This window comes from Rhinolophus hipposideros, assembly GCF_964194185.1.
Source record: "Rhinolophus hipposideros genome assembly, chromosome: 8".
Lineage (NCBI taxonomy): Eukaryota > Metazoa > Chordata > Mammalia > Chiroptera > Rhinolophidae > Rhinolophus > Rhinolophus hipposideros.
This window is the reverse complement of record NC_138054.1, coordinates 46,518,299-46,537,818: the sequence shown is the minus strand read 5'-3', so window position 1 is coordinate 46,537,818 and position 19,520 is coordinate 46,518,299. Positions and strand designations below refer to the sequence as shown.

General features: G+C 35.6%; 1 protein-coding gene across 1 annotated transcript in view; it reads left to right on the top strand.

The window, feature by feature from the left end:
• The window catches only part of IL23R (interleukin 23 receptor), a gene marked incomplete at both ends in the record, with an annotated part of 52,425 nt that overhangs the window by 27,761 nt on the left and 5,144 nt on the right, over positions 1 to 19,520 (top strand). Inside the window, 3 exons of the mRNA XM_081056105.1 lie at positions 13,922 to 14,011; positions 16,468 to 16,573; positions 19,303 to 19,393. Of these exons, the coding sequence (XP_080912231.1) occupies positions 13,922 to 14,011; positions 16,468 to 16,573; positions 19,303 to 19,393 (287 nt within the window). The remainder of the gene's footprint in view (positions 1 to 13,921; positions 14,012 to 16,467; positions 16,574 to 19,302; positions 19,394 to 19,520) is intronic.

Genomic DNA, 19,520 nt, shown 5'->3' with positions numbered 1-19,520 from the left:
ACATTTCCATTGTCATTTTGCTTTGATTTTTGTTAAGGCTGACTACAATTTATATAATGGTTCTCAAACTTTACTGGACATGAAAACCACCTGGCATGCATGTTCACTGTCTCTCCTCCACAGATCTGAGGCAGTGGGAGCGTGGGGGGTGAAGGGTGGGGGTGCTCAAGCGTCAGCATTTCTTACAAACATCCTGGATGATTGTGAGGCACATCAATAATCTAAAGCCTTGTTTTGAAAAACATTACTAAGAGTTTCATTCAACTCTTCAGGTCACTCTGATAAAATATATTCTCCTAAAAGAAACACAAATCAAATCATATCAATAAAAACTGATTACCTACTATGTGTAAAACAATCAAAAGAGTTAAAAGACTTAAACATGGAATTGTTTAATTCTCTTCTCAAAATTTAGCTAGCTCATTGTTTATCTTTGGATATTTCCCTGCTCTTAGTATTATTAATTTTCTAGTCATTTACACATGCCATTCAATAAAATATTGTCAGATAGACTTCAATTGTAAGTACACGATAAAATGAATCTATTATAATTGTCATAATATTCCATAATGGCCCCATTATCCGGAAGATGTCTCCCCACTACAGGTGCTTATACACTAGTTTTCTTTTTTTCTTTTCAGAACAGAAGAACCTAATTATAATCACAGTATTGTTAATATCTTTATTATAATATAACATCTTGGAATTGTGTTTTATGTTTTCAAAGCACTTTGACATACATTATAAATAATGATGTAAGTAAAGAAAGCCAAGACCCAAAGACTAGCTTAGAAGGTTTTTGGCGCCCCCCAATGTCCAAATCTTAGAAACACATTATTAAGGGAATCATTTGCAATACTGAGTTTCAGTTCTGTTTTTAAAAAGTTACTTTTTCTCCTTCCATAACCATATAGAACTGACTCTGGTTAGTGAACACACAATGTGATATATTGATGATGTATTACAGAATTATACAGTTGAAACATATATAACTTTACTAACCACTGCCACCCCAATAATTAATTTTTTTAAAGTTTGCTTTTTAATTTAAGATATTCTGTCTTAAGTTGATATTGTTAAAAATTCTTAGGAATTTGGATACCATTTTATAATAGGCAGAATTTAGCTGACAACCCAATTAGTTTTAAATGAAATGTAGAACTACCTGGCAAGATTATTCAAATTGATAACTAACATTTACTTACCACTTACAAAGTACTACTATGTATAAGCTTGTTTGATCTTTACATCAGCCATATTTGCTAGTGTAATTGGCACCATTTTACAGATGAGGAAACTGAGGCATGAGCTGCTGAATAGCACATTGCTAGTGGGAGATAGCACCTAAACTATAGCACAAGTTTTCTTACCACTGGCCTTCAGCAATCTTATCAATTTCTTTAACCAATTAGTACATCAAAGTGGAGGAGCAGTTTACGAAAGCATTCTACAAGGACTGGACCACAAATTTTCTCCTTTAAGAGTAGAGGTCTTAAACTCTTATCACAGCAACCCTGCAACAGGCCTAAATTTAAAGTCTTGGTTTCCTAAGGAAAAACATCACTTGAGCAAAATTGCCAGTTAAAATAAAATATGCTTGAAAACTTGCATCTATACAAGTTTAACATGTTAGCTAAGAGGAAACATAAACTATCTTTCTGGTACCGATTCCTTTCTAAGAAATGTTAAATAAAAAGACTGAAAAGTGTATTAAGAAAGTGCTGGTATTAAATCTTTTTGAAAATGTATCTTTTTTTCTATTTGTAAAAACAATGTAAGCCTATTGTAACATACAACCTAGAAAAACTGCTGTTTACATTTTAATGTATTTAACACTAGTTTCTTCCTATGCACATATTTTTTACTGCTAAGTGCTGTGCTGTACATACTGTTTAAATTCTGAGGTTCTTACTTAATCTGTTTTGTTAAGTTTAAGAACCTATTCACTGACTGCATAGCATTCCAATTAATGGATGTACAATAATTTATTTAATCATTTCCTTATTTAAGGAACATCTAGGTTATTGCATTTTTTCCATTATCAATAAACTTCTTTGTATATAAACTCCCCTTTTATCTTTAGGTCTTATTGGCTCAAGAGTTAAGCATATTTTAAGATGCCTTGATGCAAGTTGCTAAGTTGCTTTTTAGTAAATCTTCAATTTCAGTTGCTTTTTATAAAGGTACCCATGAAAAAACAGTCATGCATTTAGTCATTCGTGTTCATTTAACCTCTACCATGCACCAGGCACTTGCTAGGTGCTTACAGAACCTCAGTGTACAGAGACAAATACCCCTTAATTCTAAAGAAGACAGTCAATAAAAAAGCATGATAAAAAAGTAAATTACATAGCATTATAAATAAAGATATAAATAGAATCGGTGAGAATGAAATGTCAAAACAAAAATTTAAATTATTTCACAATTGAAAAAAAATAGTTTCTGTAATGTTTCTGTAATAGTTTCTGTAATGTAATAGTTTCTGTAACTTGTTCGATAATGGGGTTTTTTGATCAGCCAAACTTCCCCAGTCATTAAAGGTTTATTTATTTATGAAGAAACACAGCCCAGACAGTAATGCTCCCTCCACACAGGAATTTCCTGTTTTGTTCTAAAATTGTTATGTGTATATAACTGAATTGATTCATCTCAAAACAATGTGTTTTCCCCAGGCCTAGAACTTCTTTAGTAAGGTTTTAAGCCAACCCTGTCCATTGTTCTTGTGCACCTAGGTTAACACACCTTTGAAATACCTAAAGACATACCTCTTGAAGGGGGTATTAACCCTCAAGAGAGCACATAATCAAGTTAACTATCCTGTAATCCAACCTCGTCTTGCTTTCTCTCACCTCTATGAATAATTGTTATTTTTTGGACCATTTGAAATTTTGCTCCCTAGCATATGTCATCAGTTTGGCTCAAATCATCTCTTATGGAAATTCTAAAAACAAACAAACAAACAAGTAAAAACGTGTTTTCAAATTATGCCCAGATGGCACTACAGGTCAAATCACGAAATAGGCTTACCCCCCACTATTCTTCTGTATCAATTTCCCTCTGGATAGTGCTTTTCCTTGGCTTTGAAAACCCTGGTTTTCAAAAGAAACCAAACTAACTCATTTACAGCAATGGTTAAATCACTTACAAGATTTATTCTCTTTTCTTTCCTCAGAGTATTTAGACTTTAATGGAAAATAAAGCTTTATATTAAAAAAGAAAAAGAAAGAAATCAATTTCAGACTATAATATCAAGCTTTAGCAAACACATAAGAGAAGTTTCTCTGGGTTAGAAACTCATACTTTTCTATCCCGGTATAATACCAAGAGGTTAATTAAGTGAATGCAGGGTGACTTCAGGGTAATAAATAATAATAGCTAACATTTATTGGATGCTGACTATGTTTTGGGCACTGTGATAAGTATTTTACATATGAATTGCCCTTTCATCATCACTACAGGCCTATAAAAGGAGTGTAATTATTATTCCAATTGTGCAGAGAAAAAAGATATGAGGCCCAGGTGAGATGAAGCAGTTTTGCCAAATGTTACAAAGCTGGTGAATGGTAGAGTCAGAGTATAACTCAGGCTGTGAGAGTCTAGTACCCGCACGAGAGCTCTGTGGTCTCCTTCCTAAGAGACCTAGGAGGGCCCGTGACAGCACCCCCTCAGCCACCTAACCAAATTCTCCTCCACACATTAGCTAATAATAAAACTACGCCAACAGCACTTGACTTTAAATGTAATGTTTGTTATAAAAAATCAACTACATGAGAAAAGAGTGACCCATAAGATGCTATCAATTATTTCTACTTTGGCATGAATACAAGCTGTAGAAGCAGATTTGGGTGAAGGTGATGAAAATGAAACTTCAGGGTCCCAGGAACCTTGGAATAGGACAGGGCAGCCTGAGATGAAGATAAAGTATAGGTGGAAAAGGTGGCCTCGCCCGTGACAGGACCTGTGCAGGCCAATTCATAATGAGTGTTTCCAGCTCGTCCCGGTTCAGTAAAGTGTCTAGAAAGCAGTGCTTCTCAGAGTGGGGTCTGTGGACCATCTGCATTGGAAATGCTTGAAAACCAGTTTAAATGCAGATTCGCCAGCCTCTAGCCAAGTGAGACTTCTGCAGTAAAGTGTGAGAAACACTTTAAATGTTTTATTTTCATTAACCTCTGTATCTAGAGGTTAGACACATCCTTTAAGAGGGACACATGGATGAATAACACTGTAGGGTGTGGGCAGGAAATGTGGACAGAATTGAACAGAATTAAACAGCACATTAAAAAGACCATACAACATGACCGAGTGGGCTTTACCCCTGGGATGCAAGGATAGTTCAACATCTGCAAATCAATCAGTGGGATACACCCCATTAACGAAATGAAGGATAAAAATCATATGATCATCTTAGTAGATGCAGAAAAATTATTTGATAAAATTCAACATCCTTTCGTGATAAAAGCTCTCAAGAAGTTAGGTATAGAAGTAATGTACCTCAACAAAATAAAGGCCATTTATGACAAGCCCACAACTAACATCATACTCAACAGTATAAAGCTAAAAGCTTTGCCTCTAAGATCAGGAAAAAGACAATGATGCCCACTCTCACCACTTCTATGAACACAGTACCAGAAGTCCAAACCTCAGCAATTAGGCAAGAAAGAGAAATAAAGATATGCAAATAGGAAAAAAAAAAAAGGAAAACTGTTGCTTTTTGCAAATGACATGATCTTATATATACAAAACCCTGCAGACTCCACCAAAAAACTATTAGAGCTAATACACAAATTCAGTAAAGTTCCAAGACAAAATATCAATATACAAAAATCAGTTTCATTTCAATATACGAACAAGAAACTACCTGAAACAGAAATTAAGAAAACAATCCCATTTACAATAGCATCAAAAACAACAAAGTACTTAAGATTAATTTAACCAAGGAGATGAAAGACCTGTACAATAAAAATTATAAGACACTGATGAAAGAAATCGAAGAAGACACAAATAAGTCAAAAGATATTCCATGTGCTTGGATTGGAAGAATCAGTATTGCTGGCAGTGGTTTGTGGGGACACAAAAGGGTTGGCACGTGAGGACTTCAGACCCTTATCTCTGTCCTATCTGATCACCTTCATGCTGCCTCTTCCTCATGCTCTCTGCTTCCTGAGCCACTAACCACTCCAGCCACTTCAGCAGCCCAGGATCCCCAGAAGCACAGAACGCAAGACCATTGCCCCAGTGGACCATCAGGTCCCACATCAACCCTCCTGCCTAAACCCTGTCCTGCCTCTGGCGATGAGGTTTCAGCTGAGGCCCTGAGAATCACTCAGGCTGCTGAAGTTGGAGCTTCTAGACCACCAACTTGGAGAGTTGCTGAAAAAAATTCCTAGAGTCTTTAAACAGTACAGAAAGAACTCCAAAGGGGAAACGATAATTTGTCAGCATAGAAAAACCAACAATGAAAAACGTGACAGTGAATTCCCTAAATTTACTACTACTGATGTAATAAAGGGGGAAAGAGGACTTCTAGGCAGGAGTGCTTCAATTCTGCACTGTAATATAGATCTCTTTGTCACGAAGAAAAGGCACAGCCTCTGTAATCTCTTTAATGACAAGTCAGAGGCCTGAGGGAAGGGCAGTCAAATTTTATAGTGACTAATTAACTTGCTTGAATTGCTACTTGCAGTTAAAAAAAAAAGTTTCCCAGAGAAATCATATTTTTTTTTGACAATTCTCCCAAGAAGGCAAGTATGAGCAAGATGTTAAACCACACTGTATTTTGTTCTCATAAAACACTATTGGTTGCTGCATTACCAATGACTCTATAAAGATTCTTATTAATTTTTCAGGACTTTTAGTGACTAAAAGAGAAAAAAAACAAATGTTGTATCAACGCAACTAAATATACGAGTAGGTGATATTAAATATAATGCAATTAGAGGGTGGGAAACAACATGTGCTTTCAAAAATTCTAATTTTAATTAGAGGTTTCTGATTCATTCATATTGAGATTAATGATATATGTGTAGATTTGTGGTTACTAAACTGGGTAAACAGACAAACAATGTTCCTTGGAATACTAAGCATCTTAGACTCTTCATCTACATTTTTTATTCTTCTCTGGGTCCTGTCCCTAATAAACTACCAGAGTTCTATAGAATAAGAAACAACCCAAAAGAGCTTCACAATCTCTCTGAGGTTTGAAACCCACTAATAGAGAATAATTATGCTTTCCCCTGAAGAAATAGTAATTTCCTGTATTGGTTTCCTATTGCTGCAACAAGTCATCACAAATATAATAGCTTAAAACAATACAAATGTATTATAGTTCTGGAGGCGAGAAATCCAAAATCAATATCATTGGGCTGAAATCAAGGTATAAGCAAGGCTGTATTACTGCTGGAGGCTTTAGGGGAGAATCATTGTCATTTCCTTTACCAGATTTTAGAGGATGCTTGCATTTCTTGGCTTGTAGCCCCATCTTAAAGCCAGAAGCATAGTACCTTCTGATCTCTTCCTCTGACTCTGCTGCCTTCTTATAAGGACCTTGTGATTTCATTGGACCCACCCCTATAACCTAGGATAATCTCCCCATCTCAAGTCCCTTTTGCCATACAAGGTAATCTATTTAAAGGTTCTGGGGATTAGGACATGGACATCTTTTGGGGATCATTATTTGTCCTGTCACAGCTTCTTACCTATCCACCTACTACTCACTGTGGCAATTTCTACTATTCATTGTGATGAGGTGCAAGCAGAAGAAATCAAATCTGGTTCTCTTAAGCAAAAAGAGAAATATCGGGAAGATAGCCAGAAATCAGTAGGAAGGCTGGCAAAATGGTCATGAGCAGGATCCAAGGGACAGTAGGAGCCAGAGCCACAGGCAAAATCACAACCTAAGAAGAATCTGGTGAAAGGCCTACAGCTGGCACTGTGGTCACTGCCGCTGCCTACCCTGTGCCTTGCACACCCCACTGGTCTTGCTGTTACCATGCCCTGGATATAGCTGCCGTACCCATATTGGATTCTAAGTGACCTTCTGGAGCTGTGTGTCCTGTGCAAGTGGGGGCAGGAGGGCATCTGAGGAGCTAGGCTTAAGACATCTGCTTGCATCTACTTAATGGCTGGCTACAGGGAGAGGGAGTCTGCTCCATGGAGGCTTCCACAGTGGGAAGCCCACTTACATATTTTAGGATGACCACAAAGAAGTATGTCCTGGTGATGGGCAACTAAACTATAGCAAATGTCCATTAGACTCTTCAGACTCAAGAACAGGTACATGCTATGCTTGAGAGCAAGGTTGCACTTTTGAAGAATCTGAAACCACTGGGTAAAACTTGCAAGTTGCTCATTCATGCATGTGAAGTTTTGCTACACTTTGACATCAGACGCTCACCTCTGTGTGCTCCATGTCACTTAGGAAAATTTCCTGGGTGGCTGATGCTTTCTACCTTTTCCTCTTCTTATTCTTTCTCTTTAACAATATGATTGTCATACGTACATTTCTTACCTTCTTCTCCTTCTACATACCAAGTACTTAACAGCCTAGGAATATAGGCATGAAAATAATCCCTTGGATACGTCTAGGCACACCCTCCTATCCTTAATTTACAAGGAAGACACTGTAACTCATTAAATGATTCATCGTTTGACTTGTTTTTCAAGGCGTGGTAATGAGTTTGTTCTGACATATCCTTTTCTCTGCCTTGGGCGTCTGGTGCCTATTTGATATGTCTGTCCTTTTGCTTTGCCAACTAATACAGACTAGAGTCAGATCTGTACCTTTGGCCCAATAATGTTGAATTCCAACCATAGAACTAAATTGGCTTGGGGATATAACACTTAAGTGCTGTGAAATAGCTGAGGTTACTAGAAGATTAGAAAGAAAACAAAAGGAGACGCTTATGTTTTAAGGAAAATAGCATTGGAAAAAAAAAACTTCCAATAATTTGAAAAACACTCCCTTTGTCTCTTTTAATATGACTTCTCTTTCTTGAATATCTAGAACCTTCTGAAAGAAAAGTTTAGAAAGGTGACTGTGTTAGCTCTGGTCAAAGCCTTTATGATGCAGACCTTGGTTAGTGTGTCTTTGACCGCAAGATTGGCAAGGGCAAAAGTAAAGAAAGGAGCCTTACAAACGTCCATACCCTTTAGCCCAGTAATTCCACTTACAGAAATCTAGCCTTAGGAAACAAACAGAGATGTGAAAAGGAGATTTATGTACAATGATATTTATCCAAAAGCTAGTTATAATAGTAAGAATTGGGAAACAATCCAGAAGTCCAATAATAGCAATGGCTAACCTGTATTAAGCTTTTCATTTGTGTAAGGCCTGGTACTAAGTGATTTATACGAACTATCTCATCAAACTCATGAGTGAAGTGCTGTTATTAGCCAAATAAACAAATAAAAAAACTGTGTCAGAGAGGTGAAGCAACTTACCCAGGGTTAAGCAACTCTAAATGGTGGAGCCAGGACTTGAACTGAGGTTCATCTGAGTCCAAAGCTGGTGTTTGAAACCACCAAGCTATACCATTTCTCAATAGGGAGTTGACTGAATAAGTACCATACAAAGATGATGAAATGTGAAATCGCTATTAGTATGATGGTTTTGAACAACTTTTAATAAAATGAAGAAATGTGCATAATATTTAATGAAAAAGAAAAACAAGATACAACACTTGGTAAAGAACATGATCTCCATTAGGGTTCAGATATACACAAAAGACTGTTAACAAATGTAAAAAATAATTATTTCCAGTTTGTGAACAAATATAAAATTGTATTTCCTTTTCCATACTCTTCTATATTTTTCAAGCAGTCTACAAGTAGTATGTATTGCTTGCCTAGTGAGGGAAAATAGTTTGTTTTCAGAAGAAATTAACTCAAGGCTGGAAGAGTCTAATAAGTGCTAAATGGGTTAACAATAGCCCGTTGTGGTGGGGTCCAGAGCCCTACAAAGCCAGCAGCTCAGTCACACTGGCTAGCCGCAGAGGAGAAAGGGCTAAGTCTCAGCAGGGAGAGACTGCTCGCAGGGCTGACTGAGCCTCCCCACCCCGAGTTCATCTTCTGCAGAAGTGAGGTTATTCATTAATGGGGCCAGCCAGCAAATCTATGTGTCAGAACTGGATGGGAATTTTTACTCTTCAACCTCTATCTATGTGACTTTGGGTAAGCCATTTACCCTTTTTACACCTTGGTTTCCTTATCCATAAAATAAGGACAATAGCATTATTTACCGACTAGGTTGCTGTGAGGATTAAATGAGAGGAAGTAGGTAAAGTTTAGTACATTACCTGAAACAAAATTAGTACTCAATAAATGGTCACTTAAAAAGAACAACAAAGCACACTTTGTCCCATGGAGGGCGTAGAGGGTAGGGCTGAGGAGATTGATTTGATATCATTTCTAAGAAACAGATGGAATACATTATTGCTAAAACCAAGTCCTTTTGAGCAGATTTGATTAAATTAGACTGGTGTTTGATGGGCCAAAATAATGTTATGCTTCCAGTTTTGTCCAAGAATAAGAAACTACATTTTTTTGGTTGAAACCACTCTAAATTCCCTATGAATACACTGTCTTCTGTAAGACTAGCTCTAATATCCACTGTCAGTGTGTATAAGTTATATAAAAATTCTTACCAAATTAGAAATGATTTGGGTTTTCTGAGTATACTCAAGTATGTGTTGTGAGAGTAATAGGCATAATTTAATATACTGTTGCAGACACAGAATTGTCTCATTATGGACATAACACAACAGACATTAAATAAATAATGAAAATGCCATGAGATTTTTCTAACACAGTAGGCAATACACTGATGATTACAGTTGGTATGTTTTTTAGTTGTAAAAGCTGTGTGTGTACATTATTGTGTGTTTGTGAATGCTTTTGAATGTTAAAATACTTGAAAATACAATAAAATATGAATAGCAGGTGTATTAAAGGGATGGAATTAGAAATAGTTCTTTTTCAATAAAGGAGCCAAAAACATACAATAGAGAAAAGAAAGCCTCTTCAATAAATGGTGCTGGGAAAATTGGAAAGCCACATGCAAAAGAATGAAAGTAGATTGCTATCTATCACCATGTACCAAAATTACCTCAAAATGGATCAAAGACCTAAACATAAGACCTGAAACAATAAAATGCATAGAAGAAAGCATAGGTACTAAACTTATGGACTTTGGGGTCAGAGAGGATTTTATGAATTTGACCCAAAGGCAAGGGAAGTAAAAGCAGAAATAAATGAATGGGACTATATCAAACTAAAAAGCTTCTGCATAGCAAAAGAAACCATCAATAAAACAAAGAGGCAAGCAATCAAATGGGAGAAGATATTTGCAAACAACACCTCGATAAGGGGCTAATATTCAAAATATATAAATAACTCATACAACTCAACAACAAAAAACAAACAATCTAATTAAAAAATGGGCAGAGGACCTGAACAGACACTTCTCCCAAGAAGACATACAAATGGCCAACAGATATATGAAAAATGCTCAACTTCACTAGCTATTAGGGAAATGCAAATCAAAACCACAATGAGATCTCACCTCACACCTCTTAGAATCGCTATCATCAACAAGGCAATTAATAACAAGTGTTGGAAAGACTGTGGAGAGAAAGGAACCCTCATGCACTGTTTGTGGGAATGTAAATTAGTACAGCCACTAGGAAAAACAGTATGGAGGTTTCTCAAGAAATTAAGAATAGAGTTACCGTATGACCCAGCAATCCCTCTTCTGGGTATCTACCCCCAAAATCTGAAAATATTTATCCATAAAGACATATGTATTCCTATATTCATTGCAACATCATTCACGGTGGCCAAGGCATGGAAACAACCAAAGTGTCCTGTGATAGATGACTGGATAAAGATGTGGTACACATACACAATAGCATACTACTCGGCCATAAGAAAAGATGAAATACTGCCATTTGCGACAATATATGGATCTTGAGATTATCATGCTGAGCGAAATACATCAGACAGAAAAAGTCGAGAACCATACGATTTAACTCATAAGTGGGATATAAAACTGAAAGCAACAAAGGAACAAGACAAACAAACAAAGAAACAAAAACTCATAGATGCAGACAACAGTTTCATGGTTATCAGAGGGTCAGGGAGTGGGAGGGTGGTAGAAGAGGGTAAAAGGGGTCAAATATATGATGATGGAAGGAGAACTGACTCTGCGTGGTGAACACACAAGGCAATATATAGATGATGTATTAGAAATGTACATTTGAAACCTATATAATTTTACTAACCAATGTCACCCAATAAATTTAATTAAAAAACAAAATTCAAAAATTAGAAAGAAAATTCTAAATTTTATCCAGGGAAATAAGCTGATAAGAATAGGCAGGAAAATGTTGGGAAAAAAGGTACAGATTAGTATTATCAGGTATTTTTAAATGTGATATAATGCAATTAAAATTTACAAATGTACAAAGAAATACGATGAAAGATATTCTTAAGAATAGGATTGATTAATTACATACATGACTACAATGGAATACAATGATGTAATAAAAGAGACTTACCTTAAACAACAAAAAAAGAAAGAAACGGTTCTTTTTCTCTCCCTTTTATTTTTCCTGTTGAAATTCTTTTCTCTTATAGTTACTGTTTTTACAATGAAAAATGTTAAGCATGATTTAAGAAGAAATGATCTAACCACTTGGTGGCGGTATGCCATGAAGAATACCATCTATATGGCATCTTTTCAGTCCTACACCCCAAAATTTTGCCATTGGCTTGATTTCTTCTATAAAAATCTTGTTTATAAATTGTCTTACTTCAGATATCTTTCTTTGTGAAATTACCCTCTGACAATTAAGCCTCTCTTTTAAATGATTTCAATCTAACTTAAATTAATGCACTTAGTTGATTTGAAACTGTGACAACCAAAGACCCTAAAGGAAGAGTGTGTTTATTCTCTATTAGGCCTAATAAAGCCCTAAACAAATATGAAAATTATTTTTATATGATGAAAATTAACATCTGAAATTTCATTGCCAAATAACCACCTGTAGTTTATACAACAGAATTACATTAACCTATATTAAAAGCCAACAGCACCATATATTCTTTTTAAATAAAAAATGTTAATTTAAAAATAATGAAAGTGAAAACAAAAATAATTCAGCAACATATGCTATAAACCGCTGATTTTGCCAAATTAAAAATAGTGTTACATTTTAATGTAATATTTCTCTGAAAATTTCAAAATAACATACCGTGTTTCCCTGAAAATAAGACCTAGCCGAACAATCAACTCTAATGTGTTTTTTGCAGCAAAAATTAATATAAAACCCTGTCTTATTTTACTATACGACCAGGTCTTTATAATATAATATATAATATAATATATATAATATAATTAATATAATATATAATACCGGGTCTTGTTTTATTATAATGTAAGACCGGGTCTTATGTAAGACCCGGTCTTATATTAATTTTTGCTCCAAAAGACGCATTAGAGCTGATTGTCTGGCTAGGTCTTATTTTCGGGGAAACACGGTAGATGCAGCCTTTTTACATGGGCTTCCTGAGAATGAACATAAGCCTATAAAATGCTAATTTAGATGAATAAACCTGGCTGTTGGCCATGGTGCATAACCTTGCTCTGTTCGAGTTAGATGGAACCACATACTTGGGAACAAAAGAGACATAGTGAAGCACTGAGAAACCAAAAAGAATTTCTGATTTGTCACAATTCACAGTGAAACATTTCTCTCTTGCTGTGGCGAAGCCAGAATAAAAACACAGAAAAGAACTTTTGGCTTTTCTGATGTTTTCATCTTCTAAAATCTCCTACCCATTGTCCTTAGAAAACTACTCTTTAATCGTGCCTGTGCTGGCACCCAGATCAGCCTTTTTCAGAAATTTCCAAAGACCCATAAGAACCTATTAATTGGAACTCTGATATTTTTTCTCAAAGAGAGTTGTTCAGGCCACAAAGCTTGTTATACAAGTGTGTGATATTTCCGTGGCTGTTAAGGACACCTCAAGTTGTGATTTCTCCCTGGCCCCAAAACTAATTTTTTTGAAGAAGAATTTGAACACGGAAATCAGAATGACTGAATAACGGTTTGAGGCACTCTTGGGGATCCAGAGCTTAGAACCATTTTCAAGAACGTCTTCTGTCAGCTGGGAGAATGGCGTCCTTGAAGTCACCTCTGGCAGCTTTTAATTATCAGGAGAGAGGAGATGGGTAAGGAAGCGCCAGGACTCCTTTGAGTTCAGGCTGAAAGCAAGTTAGCTGCCAAGGTTGCTCACCCCACCCTGGTCAGAAGCTTTCATTAGCAGTGTCCTGACAGCCTTTATGTCTGGCCAGGTTCTTTGCCAGCAGGAAAGGAGCAGAGGGAAGTCATTAATAGCATTCCACCTCTGTGTTACAACCTCAAAGTGTCTGTTAATCAAAATTAGGCTTCTTATATGGAGCCAAGATGCTGTTCACCAACAGCATCCCAGAGATTGGGCAAAGGCAAAAGGGACACATCTTGGAGGCTCTCAAGGAAACCTAAATTTATTGCATCATCTATTGGAAGGAATCAAATAGTGGCCAGTTACTGTGTATTTTTTTCTGGTTCAGGGAATGAAATAAAAGCTCCTTGGTATTTGTTGCTTAGAAGCCTCATGAAATTAGTGGATATACCTTGAAGTTTTACAAACCCTAAATAGTTTTTATTGTTTTTTCAGTGTTTCTTCCTTTGGGATTTACCTAATTAAATAAAAAGAAGAAAAGACACACATAATCAAAGGCCTTTGTTTTTATTCCATCTTTCGAGACTATTAGTGTTAGTGATTTACTTTAATTATCTCCAAACAAATGAAGAAACTTTCTTAGGAAATTGGGTAACCTGAGTGCAAAATATAAAAAGCTGACGTTGTTTTCTCTTTTAAGTTCCCCAGGTCACACTGAAACCATTTCAACGTGATTCTCAGAATTTTGGGCTTTTAAGTGCTTCCGTCTTTAAAGGACATCTTACTTCTGGTAAGAAAATACAACGTAGGCTTTTCTAGCAGTCTTGAATAATCATTCATTTAAATTCCTCATACTGAAAAACATGTGTTAGGCATAAATTTCTTGATAAGATTTGCCATATGCTTTTTTTAGGAAAATAATCCACAGTGATCTGCTTAAAATTGATTTTGCCAGCTTTTACTCTGGGTTGGATACATTTTCATTTTAATTGCTGGGGCTCAAGACCTCAAAACTTCTTCTTTCTAAGAAATTTCCATTATTTCAGTTCTACCGTGTACTAAGAGTTTCATATACATCATTTTTTTCAATGTTCAAAGCAACCTAGTGAGATAAGTGTTCTGTATCTATTTTATAGATGGGAAAACTGGAGCTCAGAGAGGTTGAGGAACTTGACCAAGGTCACACTAAGTGACAGACTAAAATTTAAATCCTGTTTTTCTAATCCTCAAATATGTGCTCTTTCTCTCATACAAACAAGCTCCTATTTTATTTGTTAGTATGACTCAGGATTTTCTATTGATGAGCATACTTAAATGTGTTAAGCATTTAAAAGATATTAGATCAGATTTGCAATAGGCAAGTATAACTCTAAATAGAAATTTCAAATTGAAAAACTTTAGTCATGACTATTTCACCACAGACCACTGGTAGACCATTTATCTCCTTGCACAGAAATCTGGCAGGAATAGGCTAAGAATTTCTGCAGGTCATATTGACATTCTTTGGACTTTTGCTTCTTTATTCAACAAATATTCATTAAACAGCTACTATGTTCCAGTCACTGTTCTGGGTTCTGGGGAATCAGCAGTGGAAAAAAAAAAAAGGAGAACAAAGTCCCTGTCTTCATGGGGATTCCATTCTAGATAGACAGAGGGAGAAAAACAAACAAAACAAGAAGAAAAAAGTCAGTGGTGATAAATGTTAAAAAAGAAACACGAAGCAAAGTATGGACACTCTAACTTTGTACATGTGAGTCAGTTATAAGCCAAGTGCTTACGTTCCGTATAGATCCCTAATTACAGATGTCTACAGAGGTCTGAATCTTGATACATCTGTGGGAATTGTGGAGGCTAGGCACTCACAGCAGCTCTATTAGATAGGTATTATTATCTTTATTTTACGGAAGAGGAAACTTGAGCTTCCGCAAATTATAATTATGCCTTGAGGTTACAGAGCTGATAAATGGCAGAGTCAACTTCAAACACAGGTATCTCAGGTCACTCTGCTCTATCCTCAGACCCCTTGCCCAGATCCTGTTAATGTGGGGATTCTCTATCCTCCTTCAGGCAAATGCCCAAGGGGTATATGGCAGTCAGTACCTCCCATTAGTTGCCTAGAATCTTCAGCAATCGTGTTTTAGTCCTAGGAAAACACTAAGTCTATACCCCACTGGGACTTTGGAATGATCTAAGCTCCACAGGCCTCTGGCTACCAGTTGGTTTTAGGAGAGGGTCTGAACAGCCTGAAGACCCCCAAGTGTGTGGTAGGTGTAGCTGGGAAATAACTAGGGTAGGGCCCATACAGCATCTGCCATGTGGTACGTATGTGACAAACATTTGCCAAAGGAAGAAAGGAAGTGGGATGGAAGGGAGGTCAATATCCAGGATGGTTCAGAACACAGTCTAGTGTGATAAGTCATTTCTCAGTTGTAGTTTATATCTGAAAATAGAAAATAGGGTTTTACATGTACTAGGGAGAAACTGTGATGAGCCTAGTGGGTAACACATGTTAAATATAGTACATTAATTATTTAAAGATTTCAGGTAAGGGAAAAACTGTGATGAGCCTAGTGGGTAACACACATTAAATATAGTACATTAATTATTTAAAGATTTCAGGTAATTAATTCAACTTCAAAATGCAAGAAAAGCATTGTTAGCATTGTTTTTAAAATAAAATGTGAGTGTAAGCTATATAGCAATATAACACATATTGTTCTAATTCGAGTGAATGTCCTTTCTCAGAAGAAAAAAATTCAGGAACAATAAATTTTGAAGAATGGTGACAAGTTGTATGTAGCTTCTGTCTTGCACAAAAGGCTAAAAAAAGAAACCAGAAAACCTCAGTTGTGATTTTGGCCAACTTTAGACTCTGTTACAAGGCAATTGGGAATTCTCACTTGTGTCAGACAAACCAAATGGGGTTCATCACTAAACCTTTTTATATAAAAGATGCTTGCGCAAGCTCAGAAAAATGTCTAATGCTCACCACATTTGCCAGAGATGCACTTCTAGAAATCCACTGACATCAGATATATGCAGCCCAATTTTCTCAAACAGAAAGTACTGTTGTGCAGTTTGGAAAGGCAATCACGCTATAGGCCAAGATAAAGGTTAATTTTGTTTCCCCCTTTCTCTTTCCCTTTGAGATCAATGACCTTCACTTTGAGCAGAGTAGAGAGAATGATTATTCTGACATCACATAGACACTTATGCTTAGCTAAAATTATTTTTCTTTCCTTTCAGGCAACAGGCAACAAGACATTGGATCTTTATCAGGAATGGTCGTCTTTGCTGTTGTGTTGTCAATTTTTTCATTGATTATAATATTTAACAGATCCCTCCGAACTCGGTATGTTTTTGTGGAATTTGTTTTCCGATTTAGACCATGTATTTGTACCATCGAAGTGTAGTCAATTCAGTGATATACAAGAAAAATCCATCAATGCTTTTACTCAGAGAAAGGAAAAGCAAAAGGAACAATATTTAATGAATACGTGCCCAAGCCAAACTCTTTACAGACACCATTCATTTAATCTTCACAATGACTGTGCCAGAAAAGCTCTACAGCTTAATTTATGGGTGACTTACATGAGGCTTAGAAAGGTTAAGTGGTTAGCCCGAGGTCACTAAGCACTAGCCAGGAGTCCAGATCCAACAGATATCACAACTCATGTACTCCCCTTCACCACACAGCCTTCTCACTGTGCCCTCACATTGATCTACAGTGTCTGGATTCTTCAGAGTGGTTAAGTCATAACCTGCCTCAAATTCTATCCAAACAAATCTCCTTAGTCAGTATGAAGAGAAGTGTAGCACCATCTGAATCATCACTTTGGTATCAATTATGTTAGTGTTTTAGCCTCCAACCCCAATGCCCACTTTCCTTGGCCTGAAACAGTCATTTTTTTCCCAATATGGTATTATTAAAGATCTATGCCAGTGATGGAAAAATGAGGCTTTGAGGAAAACAAGGCCTTTGATTTCCTAACTTTTTCTAGATACATGGAGTATGTATCTCTAATTGTTTCATGTGGCAATCTCCCAGTACATCCAATAACTCACAGATATTAACACATATGAATGTTCTTTGCCTAATAGGCATTGAGTTTCTCTTTACTGCTATCACTTGCTTCATGAGATAATCTTTCTTTTAAATTTATAATTGAAACACAGTAGAAAGATTTAGAATAAGTACTCTAAATAAAATATACTAGTGATTTTTTATTTATTTATGTAGACTTTTCTTTCCTCAGAACTTAAGCATTTAAATTACACATTAATAAACATACCCCTGGTACCCATGTGAGACGAGTAAACAAATATGGAACTTTATTTTGGTTGTTTTAAAATATACTTGATTATAGGGGGATCAAATATATGGTGATGGAAGGAGAACTGACTCTGGGTGGTGAACACACGATGGGATTTATAGATGATGTAATACAGAATTGTACACCTGAAATCTATGTAATTTCACTAACAATTGTCACCCCAATAAATTAAAAATAAATAAATAAATAAATAGAAAAAATATATATATATACATGATTACAAAGCCCTTTGCAGTATTTTAATATTTAAACTTATACCACATAAAAATATTAATATTTGTGTTGTTATCTAAAGATGTCCTAGTTAGTGTGAAATTTTAAATAACATTAAATTTGTTATGAATAACCTACAAATTTCCCGTTGGTAAAGACAAATAAGAAAACAGGACAATTCTTATTGCTAATTCAATTACTTCAATAAGTATTCTTTTTAAAAAGATAAAAGAAATAAGAGATAATTCCAATATAACTATTTTACATATGAGCAGATACTGTTATTTACTATAAATATGCATTCTTTATATACGCCTTATATCAGAAATAGAACTGGAAAACAGAGGGTAAAATATTTTAAATATAATAAAATGAAGGGTGGGTAAAACGTATATATATATATACACATATATATATATATATATATATACATATACATATATATGTATGTTTTCATTGTATCAGCATGCTGTATAAAATCTTTTTATAACAGCATTAGTTTACTAATTTGGTCTAATTTTAGGTTATAGAAAGAGTGTAAATTAGTAAAAAAGCTGAATCATAAAACAGTCTATAAATATGTGTAAAGAAATTATTTTTTTCCTATAGTTCAAGGTCAAATTGGGTTAGCGAAGTACATTCAGTCATTTTGGTTGTTACTTAGTAAAAGTCCTTGGAGAATCTGCTTAAACACATAAACAAGTCTGATCTGTTGTTAATGGGTGCATTGTTAACATGGCAAATTGTGCCAGAGATCAGTTTAGTCTCTTTTAAGTTCCTGGCACAACCTCTTTGCTCAAATCAATTTTTACTGTAAATATAGAAAGTGCTTTCAACACAGTGGCAGTGACAAGGGGTAACGTGGGGGAAGAAGTGGGTCATATACAGCTTCTCCCTCTTCTTTCCATCACCCCACCCTAGCAATCCTTAATAAGCACACAGCCTAAGTCAAAATTGGTATTCTCACTATACCACACAATTGTAAGGCAACTTCCCTAGCCTCCTGCTCCATCCATATAAAGAGAGTTTAGAGCCACCACTATCATCTCAATCCTATTTGGAATCATTACAAATACAGAAATAGAGGAGCTCAAATTATGTGTTTTATTATATGACATTCTCTTCTTTAATACTTTTCTGTGGTTATGGTCACTTTGGTAAGTTCTACAAAATATCCCTAAAGTTTTCCAAACATTTCCATACTGATATCTCCTGCTTATAATAGTTTGCCATTTCTAACATGTGTATAGTTTCACTTCCAGGGTGGTTGTCCCATTTATCTTGAATCTAAGTGTGTGTGTTTTGAAATGTTCCAGCTCATTAGAGAGAAGCAGAGCAATAGAGAGAAGAGGAAAATCTGAGTAGATATTGAATCAACTTCTCAGTTAACTATTTAAAGTCAGAGATGGAAATCTTAGGTCTTGCTTCAGAAAGTTTGATTTTTATTCTAGTTGATTCCCTAATCTCCTATACGATTGCCTGTAACAATCCTAAAGCACAACGCTTCTTCTGATGTGTCATTTTTGTTTTTTAGAATTAAAAGAAGAATCTTATCGCTAATACCAAAATGGCTTTATGAAGATATTCCTAATATGGAAAACAGTAAAGTTGTGAAAATGCTACAGGTAACTAAACACCATCAAGTAAAAACTAAATGGTAGCTGTGACCAAGAGTGCAATACAACGCAGTAGAATTTCCATTCAAATAAATACATGCTTGTGTATACTAGCATAACTGTATAAACATATGCA